This window comes from Lepidochelys kempii, chromosome 9, assembly GCF_965140285.1.
Source record: "Lepidochelys kempii isolate rLepKem1 chromosome 9, rLepKem1.hap1, whole genome shotgun sequence".
Classification (NCBI taxonomy): domain Eukaryota; kingdom Metazoa; phylum Chordata; order Testudines; family Cheloniidae; genus Lepidochelys; species Lepidochelys kempii.
This window is the reverse complement of record NC_136388.1, coordinates 19674155-19688691: the sequence shown is the minus strand read 5'-3', so window position 1 is coordinate 19688691 and position 14537 is coordinate 19674155. Positions and strand designations below refer to the sequence as shown.

General features: G+C 39.3%; 1 protein-coding gene across 2 annotated transcripts in view; it reads right to left on the bottom strand.

The window, feature by feature from the left end:
• Window positions 1-14537, bottom strand: part of SI (sucrase-isomaltase) — a 152656-nt gene that overhangs the window by 114579 nt on the left and 23540 nt on the right. For both annotated transcript variants that reach the window (XM_073359491.2, XM_073359490.2), the window contains exons 8-13: window positions 12655-12754; window positions 11805-11917; window positions 9599-9724; window positions 8377-8508; window positions 6743-6862; window positions 4363-4476 (exon numbers count right to left, since the gene is read on the bottom strand). In XM_073359491.2, the coding sequence (XP_073215592.2) occupies window positions 4363-4476; window positions 6743-6862; window positions 8377-8508; window positions 9599-9724; window positions 11805-11917; window positions 12655-12754 (705 nt within the window). The remainder of the gene's footprint in view (window positions 1-4362; window positions 4477-6742; window positions 6863-8376; window positions 8509-9598; window positions 9725-11804; window positions 11918-12654; window positions 12755-14537) is intronic.

The window sequence follows — 14537 nt, the reverse complement described above, 5'->3', positions numbered from 1 at the left end:
ATGATCAGTATAAAACAGTAAGGAGTCTGGTGACACCTTAAAGACTAACAGATTTATTTGACCATAAGCTTTTGTGGGAAAAAAACTCACTTCGTGGGTAAAAACCTCACTTCTTCAAATCTGAAGAAGTGAGTTTTTTACCCATGAAAGCTTATGCTCAAATAAATCTGTTAGTCTTTAAGGTGCCACCAGACTCCTTGTTGTTTTTGTGGATACAGACTAACACGGCTACCCCCTGATACTTGAGTATAAAACAGTGGGTTTCAACCTTTTTTTACTTGCAGACACTTAAAACATTTCAAATGCCAGTGTGGACCCCTTTGAAAATCTTAGTCTGCAGACCACAGGCTGAAAACCACTGATATAAATGGTATGTATATATTATATTTCACTTCAAGCTGTGACAGATCCAGTCCCAGAATGACACTTCATAATGCACTGTCTCTCACTGGACATTTGAAAGAATTGGGCACGAACTTACATAAAGAATTTTTTGAATCAAAGCACATAAATCTTTTTTATAAACCCCACCGTTTTGCAACATACAAAAGATAGTGGGCCTGTCTATGATATTATGTATCCTGGTATAAATACAAAGCAACTAACATAAAGTCAAAAAAGTAACCCCAGTGTGAAATGAGTGCCTGTGAGGTCAAAATCAGGCCATGTATAATCTTATCTTATTCTATTACATTAATTGGAGTTACACACATTGTAGTCAAATCAAATATTAACATGTCGCTGTATATTAAGGAAAGGTTTCTGTGACTTATTAAATAGCAGCGTGTACAGGTTAATTGCTTTTACATTTGTACTTTCTCTTGAAAAAGGAATAGGTCAATTTTGTGAGGCTTTATCAATTGAATACATCCAAGAAGTGAGAAAATAATAAATGGAAGAAAGGTGGGCTCAACGAAAAAGGCTCAATTTTGCAAACATATAAGGCCTGATTCACATCACCACTCTCTGGAAATGTAAAGGAATCTTAAAGTGAGACTTTAAATACCTTCATACAGACACTTAAAAGCATATTATCAAAAAGTGTCTGTTTTTTTTTTCATAAATTGCTCAAAAGCAACATCTCTTTGTTTCAAGGGATTGCAGAATACAAAGATGTTATAGACACTGAACCATTGGGAACTGGTTCCACAACACTAAAGGAGAATAAAGCATTATAGACCAATTTATATTGGGAACAATTTGCCACCATATTAACCTTCCCGCTTACTAAAAATGAATTATGGTTGTAGTCTCCAGAAGATGGTGCTGTTTCACATAATCTAACATGGGTTTTGTTTATGTTTTTTTGTTTGTTTGTTCATTCTGGGGGGAGTGGTTTGTTTTGACCTTATGTGCTGAGTACCCAGTGTGCAGTCTTTGAAGAAATGCTGTGAAGTTGTAAGTATTTGTGATGTCATTTCTTGGGGGTGGGGTGGGAAGCAGTTGTTATAAACACAAGCCAGTTTGGTCTCTGACTATAGAGTTAATTCTTGGGGCAGAGTTGCTTCCTCAGAACCAGGAACTGAAGTTTGGGCTAAAAGACGCAGCATTTGTGTGCCCTTTCTGGCCATGTTTGTTCAAGGACTGGTGGGTATATGATGTTGAAGAAACCACTTACTCAAAGAAAATAGCAACTCACAGATTTCTGCTCCATCAGAGGACTGATCTACAATGTCCCAACAACTACTACCACTTAGCAGAGAGACTATAAATATAATTCTAGATTATGAGAATCAGATCCTCTACACACACACACACAGGACCCTCTGTAAAATGTGTGGTTTGCCCTCTTTTAAGCAGTCCTCCTGTACGATCAGAAAAGGTTTTTGCTGATTTTTAATATAGTATCAGACAGTAATAAGCTTATGCAGAAATGTATGCATACCTCACTGGGTGATAGCTCAAACAGGGCAAAAATCAAAATTCAACTGACCCTTTCCCATTTTGAATAGAACTTTGACTCTGCCAGCTTTTGTACTGGGACTGCTTAGTGCATAACAGAAACACTCTACTTGCAGTACTGAAGGCTGGGAACCCATGGCTTTATTTGGCTACCTAACAGAGCAGAGAGGGGAAAGCAGTACACCCACAAACAGGAAATAAGAGAGGGGTGGAGCATGGGTGTGACCCATAATACTGGAAAAATCCTGGTAAATCCTTGATGACCACTTCACTATCTGAATAGTTCTATTTAAATCAATGGAGCTACATGCATAAAGCTAAGGCAGAGCCTTGCACCGACGAGCAGAATGGAGTCTCACTACTCCAGAAGGTCCACTGGGGCAGATCACAGTTTGCCCCCTTGGTGTGCTGAGTGGATCATGATATCCCCTGTGATGGTGCAGCGTTCTTCCCCCACCCATGTGGCTAGCCAGCTCCACAGGCCAGCACATGGGAGTAGAGACATGGCTCCAGCAGTTCCCTTCCCCACCTATCTGTGGATGCATTGCAAGGTGCCTGCCTTGGAGGAACATCCCAGAATCAGCCCTGTGCTCACTGATGTGCAAGGGGCATAATTTTAGCTGGCCCTATTTCAGTGTTGACAGGCAGCTCCTTGCCTCCTCTCTTCACTCTGTGCCTGCATAAAGAACAACCAGAATCTAGCCATGAGAACTACAACAGGCAAATAAAGGTGGCACAATTGAACCCTGAGATAGGAACATGAAAGAATAACCAAAGTCTAAGGATAACCTTTTCCTTCCATATATAAATCTTCATGGTACCTTCAGCACAAGTGTTGGCTCCATGCCATACAGTTTGAGAGAGACGAAGGGTCAGGAAGGGTATTTTGTGATTGTCTGTCAAAATCTGCAGTGTAGCTCGAGATTGTTAAAGATGTCCTCGATAATATTTCCTATAGATGGTGACTGACATGATTTTTAGTTGACATCACAGCACTGTGGCTTTGTGTGTACCCCTAAATTCACTATGCAAAAGGTTATGCATGGAAGAACACAGCAAATTTATAAACTTGGCAGTGTGTTAACTCAGTGAATCTCCACAAATAAATACACAATTCCAGTTTAAACAACTATATCATTTGCCAGGTAGAAATTTGTCTAAAAACTGATTTGCAAGAAAATTGAAATAGCATTTGTTGATTTAGAAAATATTGATTAACCATTCTAATTTGAAATCAGCAGTTTAAGGTTGTTAGTTATTATTGCAATATGTCTTAGACTCTTTTCTCTGAAGTGTACTAGCTTGTTATGGGCAAGGAAGAGAAAGATTAAAATTGTTGCTTAACGTTTTTATAAGAACCCACTTCCCAGTAATCCCTGTGGCTGAAAGTAACAAATATGGATAAAAGGATTTTCCTCTTTAAACAGTGGATTGACTACCATTGCTATTCTATACTACACCCACTGACATGTTAACAGTCAGCCTGATTGCTTCTTACTTCCAGATTTTATTTTTTGCCCCTTCATTGGGTCATGAATGACCCTTTAAGTACCTAGCATAATTTTGGATGCTGCAATATAACTACTTGTAACTTCTGTTTGCACTCCTGCCCAGAAAACAGGATGCAGGAATGTGAAATAATGAAAGAAAGAACAAACAAATATTATTTCTGAATGTTCAAATGAAGTGAGGGTTTATTTTGGGGCCAAAGTTTGGAGGCTGGGGTCCCAATTCCAGCAAAACTCTTCAGTTGGAGTATTCACAAACTTGAAGTTAAGCACATGCTGAAGTGCTTTGCTGGGTCATCAAGTGCTTTGGTGTGTTAGAGAGAGAATTTTACTGTAGCTAAACTGGTACTTAATAATCCAAAGCCCATTGAAGTCAATGGAAAGATTCCCATTTACTTCAGTAAACTTTGGTTTGCTCATTCCTAGACTGAGAGTATAAAAAAACAAGTTTGGTCAGTTAAAAGTTGTTTTTCATCAGCCTACCACATTTTTCACTAGAGGTGAAAATATCGTTAGCATTGTAACACTCGTAACACCGGTTTGGAAGAGTTATTAAAAAGGGCAAGAAATCTCATTCACTCTCCCTCCTTTATTATTTTAATACTTTTTGGCAGGGTAGGGTTTTTTGTCGTCGTCGTCATTTTTTGCAGACATTGAAGCTTCCTCTCCCATTTACACAGTTATGACAAAGTCAAGTTACTTTAGATGCACCGTGACAACATCCATAAATATAAATACACTAAATACATTGGATGAAGTCCAATGGCATCAGTGGGGCCAGGATTTCACCCAATGTGTTCTGTTCTCCAGTTAAGAGATTAGGAAATAAGTAGTATTTTTATTTTAGTTTTTAATAAGAAACATCCCTACGGTACAAAGAGATGAGATTGAAAAGATGTTTCATCCTAAACTCTCACTAGCTTCATATGAAAAAAAAGGGTGAATGACTTACAATCCAAATCCCATCATACTTCACTTGATCGTAGAAGAGCTTACATTCTTCCACCCACCAGTTGGTACATTCTGGGTTGGTGTAGTCAGGGAACACAGTCCGTCCTGGCCACACCTACAGTGTAAGAAAGTAAAGAGCAACTGGTTAAACTGGCTATTCCATTAAGAAAGATTTAGCTTTATAATTTATTTCAAACATTTCCATTAGTTTCTAATAATTCTCCCCAGGACATAATTTGAACCATGTTTGGATCTAGTCCTGTAAGAATCTCAGAAAACTCAATGGAATATTTTGTTCTCCAAATGAGGTGGGGGGAAATTACACGGCAATCTTCAAAACTGTTTCAAACTCTACTTTCAATGATTAGTAGTTTATATTTTTTCTTTCAGTTCTCATTTCAAAGAAGCTATAATGGATGCCAGAACTGAAGCCAAGAGTAAATGTCCTGTGTGCGCATACATTTTTTCAGCCTCATTTGCCTGGCAGTCCACTTCCATTTGAAGTGCACTTTTAAATAATAGTGCAAAAACCCTTGAAGCAGCTTTGTGCCGGTTTCTGGGAGCAGCTTCCTAAAATACAATCATCAAGAATTAAGTTGGTGAAGGAGAACATTAGCATCTAAGAATATCCATGTTCTTGCATCAATTTAGATGTGGAAGTTGAGCCAATTGTTCTTCCTCACTATAATAAGCCATACTTTACGTTTACTCTGTGTGTGTGTAACTGCATTGACCTCAAAGAATAAGAAAGAATAAGTATAACATACATTCCAAGCACTTTGGGCCAGATCTGCAAAGGTATCTTGTCTAAAGATGCAGAGAGTCACCTAGTGGTATTTTCAAAAGTGCCTAAGCAAGTTAGGCATCTAACTTTCATTGATTTCAATGGGAGTTAGGCACCAGTCTGATTAGCCAATTTTATACCGTTAGGCAAAATTTGGAAATCTGGCCTTTAATCCCGCTTCCATTGAAATGAATGGCAAGAGTCCAATGAGAACAATACTGGGTCTTACACTGCATTTTATATAACCAAGAAAACCTCAATTCAAAACATTTCTTTTCTCCTTAATAATATTTTTATCATATGTATTTCATAAAATATGTTCCAGTTACTGTATTTTAAGGTTTGGGACCCAATCACAACAAAAACAAAGAAAGTCAGGCTAAATCTGAGATTCAGTCCTTTATTTCGCATCACATTTGTCACTAGCCTATATCACAACATTAGTATTATGAGTATCAGGGGGTAGCCATGTTAGTCTGTATCCACAAAAACCGCAAGGAGTCCGGTGGCACTTTAAAGACTAACAGATTTATTTGAGCATAAGTTTTTGTGGGTAAAAACCCCACTTCTTAACTGAAGAAGTGGGGTTTTTACCCACGAAAGCTTATGCTCAAATAAATCTGTTAGTCTTTAAAGTGCCACCGGACTCCTTGTTATTAATATTATATACATTTTGAACAGCTAGAGGGAGGGAGTCGTTTTAATTTCCTTTGATTTTTTTCAGTGGTATTTGTCTTTTCTTCAAGTAATGCACATGTTTCATAGAAATATATGAGAGTTGTCACATCATAGCTGTTATGGGCTCATGTAAATGCTTAATTAGGTGTTTTAAATGTGATTCATCAGCCCAACTTCTTCAAACAGCTCTCAGAATTACTAGGGTCTGCAATATAAATACCTATTCAGGGAGTTTTTAAAACCAGATTATCGACTTGATAGAATGTAATGGTCCATATATCAAGTAAATAGTTATGCAGGCAATTTAAAAATGCATATTCTTTTTGTGATAGAGGCTAACAACTGTGAAAGTTTGTTGTGTTATTATTTCTTTAGACTATTTAAAATATGTTGACATGCCTGATATGTAGTTGATTTAGTTGCTTACCATTGACCTAAAGCAAAAAATGTAATGAGTTGGAAACATCAATTTGTGCACACAATTGGCTCAATCTTCAGTTGCCCTAAGCATGAGCGTGAGACAAATTGGAGGAAGAGGCAAAGGTGGTTCTAAGTGATTTTTTCACGTTCCATGATCCTGGAGATTTTCAAAAGCACAGAATGGAAGTCAGATGTCCGAATACCATTGAAAAATCAATAGCAGCTGGCTGCCAAACTGTCCTTTGTGCCTCAGAAAAATCGCCCCTGTATCCCACTTTTTCCCCTTTTAACACCTAACGGTGTAAATAAAAGTCTTTAAAAAAAAACCCGAATACACCTTACATTCCTAGATACAGCTTTATAAAACAATTTCTGTGAACAGCTACTTTTACTGAAAATTTTAAAAATGGAGTTTGTAACAAATGCAGTGACCCAACCTTATCTGCTATGACAACACATAGTACAGATGGGGTTGCAATTTCCATAAGTAGCTAGTTACCTCTCCAATGAGTTTTGTTTGTCCATCTGATTCATTTACCCACACTGCCTTGTTCATTCCTCGTTCATAGGTAAGATATGAAGTCTTATTAAGGAGAGGGGAGATGGCAATGGCAGGGTCCTAATAAAAATAAACACAAGAGAGAGTTGGTAAACTCTTCCATTTTTCCGAAGCATGGCAGAATTAGGCAATAGATATATACAGTACATACAATCTACACAAATTATAATAATAAACAATTATTGTATGCAGTGGAGTCTCATCTTACGCGGGGATTAGGTTCTAAAGGCAGTGCATAAGGCGAAAATCATGTATAGTCAAAGAGAGAGAGAGAAAGAGATGGAAGAATGAAAGAATAAAAAAGGGAGAAAGATGACTTCAACGTCGTTATGCACAAACCGGAGTGCCTCAGAATGGCCAGAAGCATTGTCTACGATCAGCAACACTTTAAAGTCAAGTCTTTTCTCTTCGAGGTACCGCTTGACCTCTGGAATGAAACACTTGGGGAACCAATCCAGAAATAATGCTGCTGTCACCCAAGCCTTTTTATTTGATTGCGAGAAGCAGGAGATTTTTGTTCTTGCCTTTTAGGGCACGGGGATTTGTAGCCCTGTAGAGCAAGCCCAGCTTTATTAAATGCCCAGCCACATTGCCACAAAACAACACAGTCACAAGGTCTTTAGCTGCTTTGAAGTGTAAGTGTGGTTGGGCATTTTCTTCCAGAAGAGCCCAGTCTCATCAGCATTAAAAACTTGTTCCAGAAGATAGCCCTTTTCTTCTATCATTTTCTTTAATTTTTCGGGGTAGGCTTTTGCTGCCTCTTCATTGGCAGATGCAGCTTCACCAGTAGTCTGCACGTTTTTGAGGTTGAAGCGGTTCCTAAAACTGTTAAGCCAACCTTGGCTGGCTTTGAATTCCTTCTCATCAGAAGGCTGTCCCTCTTCAACAGCGCATAGAGGCTAAGACCCTTTTCTCGCAACGTGTTGCCATCGATAGGCACACATTTACAGTTCATGTCTTCCAGCCATAAGTTTAATGCCTTTTCATTCTTCACTAAACTCTTATCATGGCTCGTCACCTTAGCAGTTATTGGAGCACTTGATGCCACGGCTTGACAAATTTCTTTGTTGAATCTTGATGGCACGGATGCTAGACACGTTGCGGCCATATTTACTTGCCACGTTGGACACCGACATACCATCTCTCACTAAGTCCAGCACAGCCAGTTTTTCCTCCAGCACTGGAACAGATTGCTGTTTCTTCAGCTGAGCATTAGACGAAGTAGTTGGTTTGCGTTTAGGGCCATGTTGTACGAAAAATATGTATCTTTAAATACTAGAATCACACTCAGCGTGGCAAGATGCTCACCGGATCGGCGGGCAGCGATCGATACAGCGGGGGTCGATTTATCGCGTCTAGTCTAGATGCGATAAATTGACCCCCGAGCACTCTCCCATTGACTCCTGTACAGTACTCCACCATTGCGAGTTATTGTTATTTCTCTTTTTTTTGCCAAGCACGTATAGTTGAATTCACGTAAGTCAAATGCATGTATGATGCAACTACACTGTACAAGTAATTCTAATAGCAATGTTGTTTCAGTGGTAAAGTGAAATAGTTAATTAGTTCATTACCAGTATAATAATGTATTTTTGTCCATGGTCATGTAGGTCCACAGCAAATTTAGGAAGGTCCTTAAATTTCTCTTGGTCATAAGTAAAGTCTTTCTTCTCCTCCATATAGTCAATATCAGTGTATTGAATTTCCTGAAAGATAGCATAGTTTATTTTGTATATTAGAAACAATAGCCTGGGGCCTTGAGTATTTTCATATGATTATGTTCTGTTTACTCTGGAGTAAACTTATTTTTGTTATTTTATTATGGAAAGACAGTAAGACCTCTGGCTAATTTTCATACTAACTGTGAGCAGCACAGAGATCATGTAAGCGATGAAATTTATGGGGGAGATTTTCAAAGGTACAAATGGCAGTTTTGCACTCAACTACCATAGAAACTCAGTGGAAGTTAGGTGCTAACATCTCTGCCATTTAGGATCTCTCTTTACAATAGTATCCCTCAACAAAAGTAGGCAGCTGTAAAGACTGTATGTCTCTGACACTGCAAGGTAGGACAGCTCTGAGTGGTGACGGGGAATGTGCTGTGTAACACACTTCAGTGACGCTCTACAAAGGAGCAGCAAGTATGCTAGGCGCTAGCTCTGGGTGTACTACAGCATGTAAGCATGTATCTCACTTTCCCATCTGCAAAATGGGGATAACAGTGCTTCCTTTGTCTATCTCTTGAGGCACTAACTGTCTCTTAGCATGTCTTAAAATAGCACAAACGGGTACTGATTTCAACTGGGGCCTTTGAGGGTATGTCTACACTGCTGAGCCTCTCAGGCCAGGTCCACATAGGGGGTTCATGTCACTGCACTAAAAATAGCTGTTTAGACAGTGCTCTGAAGTTGTGGCTCAGGCTCTGAAGTCCACCCCCATTCCTAGCTTTAAAGCTCAAGCCAAAATGTCAACACAGCTATTTTTAACATGAGCCCAGCAAGCCGGAGTCTCTTGCCCCAGTCTGGGAGGTGGTTTAGACATACATTTTGAGCTACTGTAATACAAAGAATAATAACTGTAACCTCCCCAATTTTGACTCTCAATCTAACATTAAAAGTCCTCAAAGATACCGAAGTCTCTATAAGGTTTGTTAACAGCAGTTTCTATATGTTAACCAGAACTAACTTGTAATAAACTACTCCAGGACTGTAAAAGTAGATCCTAACCTATGATTTATTCCTGACCTGCTTCAGCATCCCCAATCGACCCCCCCCCAAAAAAAAATATTTTACTTACATAGGGTATCCCAATGTCTCTGTTTCTTGCTACAACAACTTTCAACTCATCAAGAGAGGTATAATTCCAGCGACTAAGCTGGAATCCAAGACTCCAGTATGAAGGCATTGCAGGCATTCCTATCAGCTGAAAGTTAAGAAATGAAAATTAAGTAAAAAAAGGGACCTTGCATTTTCAATTTGTATATGTCATTTGTCAGTGCAGGATTCCCTAGTTCTTTACTTCTCTGAAAGTGCTTATAAATTACTCTGATTCATGTCTAGCACTTGGAACCATAATGGATATTATGCAGTTACAACTGTAAAGTTTTTCCATATTTACTTTTAAAAACTACAAACTTAAATTATTTGGATCAATGAAGTTGTGCATATTGCTAGTACTATGGGACCACGTAATCCTTATAGCTATTACTCATCTTCCCTCTCCCTCTAGCCCTTATTCAATTTTACAATCACTTCTTGTTTCCTATCTTAAACTAGACTGTAAGCTCTACAGGGTAGAGATTGTCTTTTATTATGTGCTTATACAGCACCTAATACCTAATAGGGAGCTTTGATCCTGAATTATGCCTTTGGGCACTATCACAGTACAAATTATAACAATAATAATTATGATTTGAGATGCAACCAATTAATTATTGAAGAGGGATATCAGATTTTAAGTCATAAAGACAAACTATAGAGGAAGAAATATCACTATGGAAAGGACAGCAAGTGTACATTAAAATACTGGAGCATATGAGAAGTCAGGATTTTAGGACTGTATTACCGTGGATAAGTAATATTAATAGAACTTGGGCCCAGAACCACAAAAGGACTTAGGCATTGCAACACTCAGTATTGCAGTGCCCCCAGCCGGGAGGGGGGTCCAGCTGTCCAGCTGCCCAGGAGCTGTGAAATTGACAAGACAGCCAATAGCCCATGCAAGTAACACAGTATCTACACTGACACTGTGTCGCCCTAACTACACTGACATAAACCTTACTCCTCTTGTGGAAGTGGAATTATGTCAGTGTAGCAGGGCACTTACTTCAGTGAGGGGACGGCTGTAGTGTAGACACTGACGTAATTAGGTCAACAAAAGCTGCCTTACATCGACCTAACTGTGTAGTATAGACCAGCCCTTTGTTAGGTGCCTAGATGCCTTAGAATGTGATCCACAAAGCCAGCACAGTAGGGGAGGAGCTGCCTAAGGTAACCAGTGGGAGATGCCACAGGGGAGGCATATCTTAAACTCCAACCCTCTCACAGAGATGATTGCCTAAATCCAGGCTGCAGGGAGGTGCCTATATCTGCTAGCAATCCATGAACCAGGGGAAGATAGGTGGTCCTTAGCCAACTTGCATCTAGGACCCAATCCCATAGTATGCCCACCTAACTCAACACAAAACAGAGAGCTGGGGAGAAGAAGGAGGCAGCCCTTCCTTATATCCTTTATTCCACACACCGGGGATATGGAAGACCATGGATTCAAGTCCCCCCCTCTGTCTGATGAGAAGAAGAAATTTGAATGGGGATCTGCCATCTCTCAAGTGAGTGCTGTAACCACTGGGCTATGGAATATTCTGACGTGAGTCTCCCTCCACCTCTCCAATTGAAGTCGTTCTACCTTAATTAAATAATTGAAATAACTGAACTAAATATTAATTGGGTCACAGAAACAGGGAGACTGACTCTACAGTCCAGTGCTTTGCCTGAGGTCACCCTGCACTCTTGCGTCCCAGTTCCAGAGCTCTGTGCACTAGGCTATACTGCCTCAGTAAGTTTTCAAAAGGGACAAAAGGTGATATTATCTCGCCCACCTTGCCTCTCTAATATCCTGAGAGTGACATGGTTACAACTACCCTAAGTTTTCAAAAGGCATTTTATGTTATATAAGAGCATTCCTTGAAAATGATGTTGATCTGAACAAAGGGAAACCACATAAAAATAATGGCTAATGTTGTTATTAGCATTACGGAAGGTTTAGAGAAGCATTGGCGGTTTGTCATTGATAATGGAATCTTTACACTATGGGAAAAAGGCCAGGGAACAAAGGGCAGCGCTCTCTTTACAGACTGTTACATGCCTTTAAGCATCCATTGAAACATTTCATTGCAATATAATCACAACAAATACAAAATGACTAAATATATTGTGATCATGCTAGAGAGTATCTATCAGCGCCTACATTATTTACAGTACTGCCTCATCTGATATAAACATACCTTTACATACTCTTGAACAACTTGCTCTGGAGTGTCTCCTAAGAAGACATAAAAATCTAGAATTCCACCAGTTGTTCTGTAAGTTGCTGCTGGGGCAGGCTGGAGAACAAATTCTGTCAGAAAAGGAATTATAGAGGAAAGTTTAAACATTAGCTAAACAGTCAATGTATCCATTCAATGTTCGCATGAAGGATAAGTAAATGAGTTCAGAAAAAAACAAGGACATCCTAAATCATCACTTGAAACCAAATGGAAGTTGTGAAATATTCAGATTTTATTTTATTTGACATGCCTTTGCAAAGAAAAGGGAATCTCTAGAAAGCCAGTGAGGAAGCCGTTTCTCATGAGATTTTCAATGCATCTTCTCAAAAGACTTAGACAGTTCTGATAAGCAGGGATAGTTGTGTATGTTGATCTAATGAAAAGCAACACTATGATCCTTTCATGACCTGTCCATTACCAATTGAGGCCTTGATCCTGCAATGCATTGCACATGGGCAGATACCTGCACAGAGCACTATACTCTTCAAAAGGGCTCCAGCCATAGGCAAATACATTGTGGAAGTAGGGCCTTATATGTGATCCTAAAGCTAGTTGTAGAATAGCCATTGTTCACCTTAAGTATATTTAACATTGCTATCTTTATTATTATATATAGCTGCTGCTTGATATTTTTAAAGACACAGTTTCCTGTCAAGTTTTACACGTGTAGCTGTGCTAAAAACGCATGCCTGATTCTGACCTTTAAATCAACTGACTTTTGGTTCACTGTGTAGCAATCCAGCAGATAATTTTTTTTTTAATGTTAAGCTGTAGCAGTTAGAAATAGTTATAGAGAAGTCTTTCTTACCCATGGCATTACTGTTCATTAAGAACACACCAAAAGAGGCTCCACTGTTATTTTCCAAGCACAAGAAGAAAGTGTGAGCTCCATATAAGTTATGAGTGCCCTTAAAATAAAAGGGAAGGAAAAGAAGAAAATTAAAACCCAATAGGCACACAGATTGATACATTTTGAAAATTTCCTGGAGAGATTCAAACTGAAACTGCTGATCATACCTGCTAAAGAAACAAACAAAACCCCTGAATTTTTCTTATATTTTTATTTCCTATTTTCTTGCATTTTTCTCCTTTACGGGGATGTTTTCTATTCACCAATAAATGGAAAATCAGTACACAGACAGTTTGCTTAAAACATGCAGATAAAATAAGTAGACAGACATGACAGACCTTTTGATAAGTATGCATGCATCCCAATAATGTTTTTGTGAGCTATATATGCACATCAACTCGACAATATACTTCACATGCCATTCAGGGCGTACATATATCCATATGTATTCAATGTAAATAAGAGAGCTTTGTTTCTTTTTAATTATATGACTATCGATATTTGTTTCTTCTATCGTTAGCAACAAAAAAAACTTGTGAACTGATAACGGACTTTGTCATAGTCGTCCTCCTTTCCTGCAAAAGAATGATCAGCACAAACGACACTGTGGATAAGATCCTCAGGAAAAGGAAATCAGTGTAATTGCATTGATTTCAATTGAGCTATGCTGGTTAACACAAGTAAAGATCTGGCCCCATAGCTCCACCCACCAAGAATCAAAGTGAAGCAAATAGCAGGCTGTAGAATTAGTAGAGATTAACCAAAACCAGAATCATTTATCCAACTGCCACTGAAATGTGTAAAGGGACATGCCTTACCCTTGATTTTGGTTTTGCAAAACAAAATCAAGACTTGTGGTTTCGCTGAGTCACAGTGGTTTTGCTGAGTGGGTTTACAAAGAGAGTGAGTCTGTAGTAATTAGACCTCACCTGTGTATAATTAGCTCCTCCTACCTAATTCCCGCAAGGCTGACCAGCTTCCAAAGGAAACAGATAATGGAAAAAGTAAGGCAGCAGAAAGGTAGAGTGAGGGCAGGAAGTCCTGTGACACGTATCTTTACCAATACATAATTAGTCTGTCATAAATCCCCTTTTCTCCCTTCCTGTGAAGGATAATTCAGACCACCACCCAAATCCCTTGGGAAATTAAACCACCATACTAGAAGAACAGGCATGCCTCAGAGCTGGTCCTACATAATACTTAGAGAAAGCAGTTGCTACATTTGTTCCACCAATGTAGCTACACTCCCTACAGAACAGTGAGAGAGAGGGGCCATGGACGTACCTCCAGACCCTCTCTATGGCCTGGCTGCTGCAGTCAGAGCTGCTTGCCTCTGCTTGAGAATTAGGACCAGATTTTTTTAATGGTAGTTGGGTGCCTAGTGATATTTTCAAAAGTATCTAGGCCCCTAATTTCCACTGGTACTTTTGAAACAACTCCTAGGGACCTATATGCATCTTTAGGTGCCTCAACACCTTTCGAAATCTGGCCCTTACGCCCAGATCCACAAAGGGATTTAGGAGCCTAAGGCCAAATTTAGGTACTATTGTGATCTACAAAACCCCTTCTCATCTGCCACCTAACCCTTTAGGTGACTAAACTCACCAGGCACTTACATTTACATTTCCACTGTAGAAATCTCTTAGGTACCTAAGTTTCTGCCTGTGCGCAGATGCACTACTACCTCAAGTGAGCTTCCAGATGCCTCTCTCATGCTTAAACCTTATTGTGATTCACAGACAAGGTGGAGATAGGCATTGCACTGCCAGTCTTGCCTGTGGGGCCCAATTCAATAGATGTGCTCAGAGCACATCTAACCACACACACACACAAAAGCTAGG